The 1137-nt window shown below is 32.3% G+C and overlaps 1 protein-coding gene across 4 annotated transcripts; it reads right to left on the bottom strand.

Annotated features, from left to right (window-relative positions):
• Positions 1-13: 13 nt before the first annotated feature.
• On the bottom strand, positions 14-1090 carry LOC105564454. Of its 4 annotated transcripts, XM_012017120.1 has the most exons (4): positions 640-1090; positions 481-573; positions 351-401; positions 14-210 (listed from the first exon to the last, which is right to left on the bottom strand). In XM_012017120.1, the coding sequence occupies exons 1-3, from the start codon at positions 828-830 to the stop codon at positions 374-376; spliced, it is 312 nt and encodes a 103-aa protein (XP_011872510.1). In that variant the 5' UTR covers positions 831-1090; the 3' UTR covers positions 14-210; positions 351-373. The 4 variants fall into 4 exon arrangements, with proteins under 4 accessions (XP_011872510.1, XP_011872422.1, XP_011872344.1 ...); XM_012017032.1 differs by having other exon boundaries at positions 351-573; XM_012016954.1 differs by lacking the exon at positions 14-210 and having other exon boundaries at positions 219-573; positions 640-813; positions 900-1090.
• Positions 1091-1137: the final 47 nt, after the last annotated feature.

Here is a 1137-nt window from a genome sequence, read left to right as displayed (position 1 = left end):
TGTTTATGTAATTCTTTTTCTATTTCTTGACAGTGTTTGGACATTATTTCCTTTGCTTTGGGTACTGTGAAGATATAGTACAGAAATGATCCTGTGAAGTATTTATAATATATGAAATATTGTAAAATTGGTAAATACCGTTTTCGACGCTTCCATGCTGGACTCAATGGATCACTGCTGCTTTGTCGACGGTGTTTATTTCTTGCAAGTCTGAAAATTTAAAAAAGTCATGTTTAAATATAAACATAACATACTGATTGTAAAACATCCAATGTTTATTATTTATTTGTGAAATAATATAAATTTTTTTTTTACAAATTTATGTTTTGTCTTTTATGTCTCATGCTCACCTCGTCAAATGTGGAGTATTTTTTTAATTGTCCTGTCTTCTTGCCACAGACCTGCTCAACAGAATAAAAAAGATCATTAAAAATAAAACCTTGCTGAAAAGTAATTTCAGAAATATCACTGTGAGCATACCTTCTTGGTGTTGAATTGCATACTTGTCTTTCAGGGCCAAATGCCACCGGTGGACCTTCTTCAATGTCGACATTTGCATCCGACCGGTCACTTCTAAAAGAACATCACTATTAATCATCCCTTTGTGATTTTTGTTAAATTAAACCTTCAAATATTTACCTCCTACGTATTCCTTTTGGCGTACTAATATTTACAATGTTGTCTTCTACAACTACATGAGAAGTTGATGGTGAAATTGTATCTGAAGATCCTATTCTTCTTTCAGAATTGACAACTAATGGGAATACTCGTCGGAGGACATTGAACTTGAGGTTTGGTTCAGCCACCGCATTCCTTGTAAAGAAGTACATTTATGTAATTACATAACACCACGTTACAAATACAAATGTGTATGTGTTTTTATATACTTACTTGTTTACATTTTGAGCTTCCGAACAATTGAAAAACAACGTTGGCACAGCCGATGGTAGTAGGTGGCGTTTCTTAACAGGGTCTTTCCGTGCTCGACCTTGATGAAAGGACTCTTGACTAAAGTGAACTGAGCATATCCTTGCTGAAAATAATATAATGTATAAATAATAAAACTTAATACATCGTATTAAATGTGGTTTCATAATTTTTATTTCAAATTAAAGATTTTCATATTTTTAATTGTAA

This window comes from Vollenhovia emeryi, unplaced genomic scaffold (genome assembly GCF_000949405.1).
Source record: "Vollenhovia emeryi isolate VEMERY1.0 unplaced genomic scaffold, V.emery_V1.0 DF951023.1, whole genome shotgun sequence".
Lineage (NCBI taxonomy): Eukaryota > Metazoa > Arthropoda > Insecta > Hymenoptera > Formicidae > Vollenhovia > Vollenhovia emeryi.
Note: the sequence above shows the minus strand (reverse complement) of the source record. Positions and strands in the feature narration are given on the sequence as shown.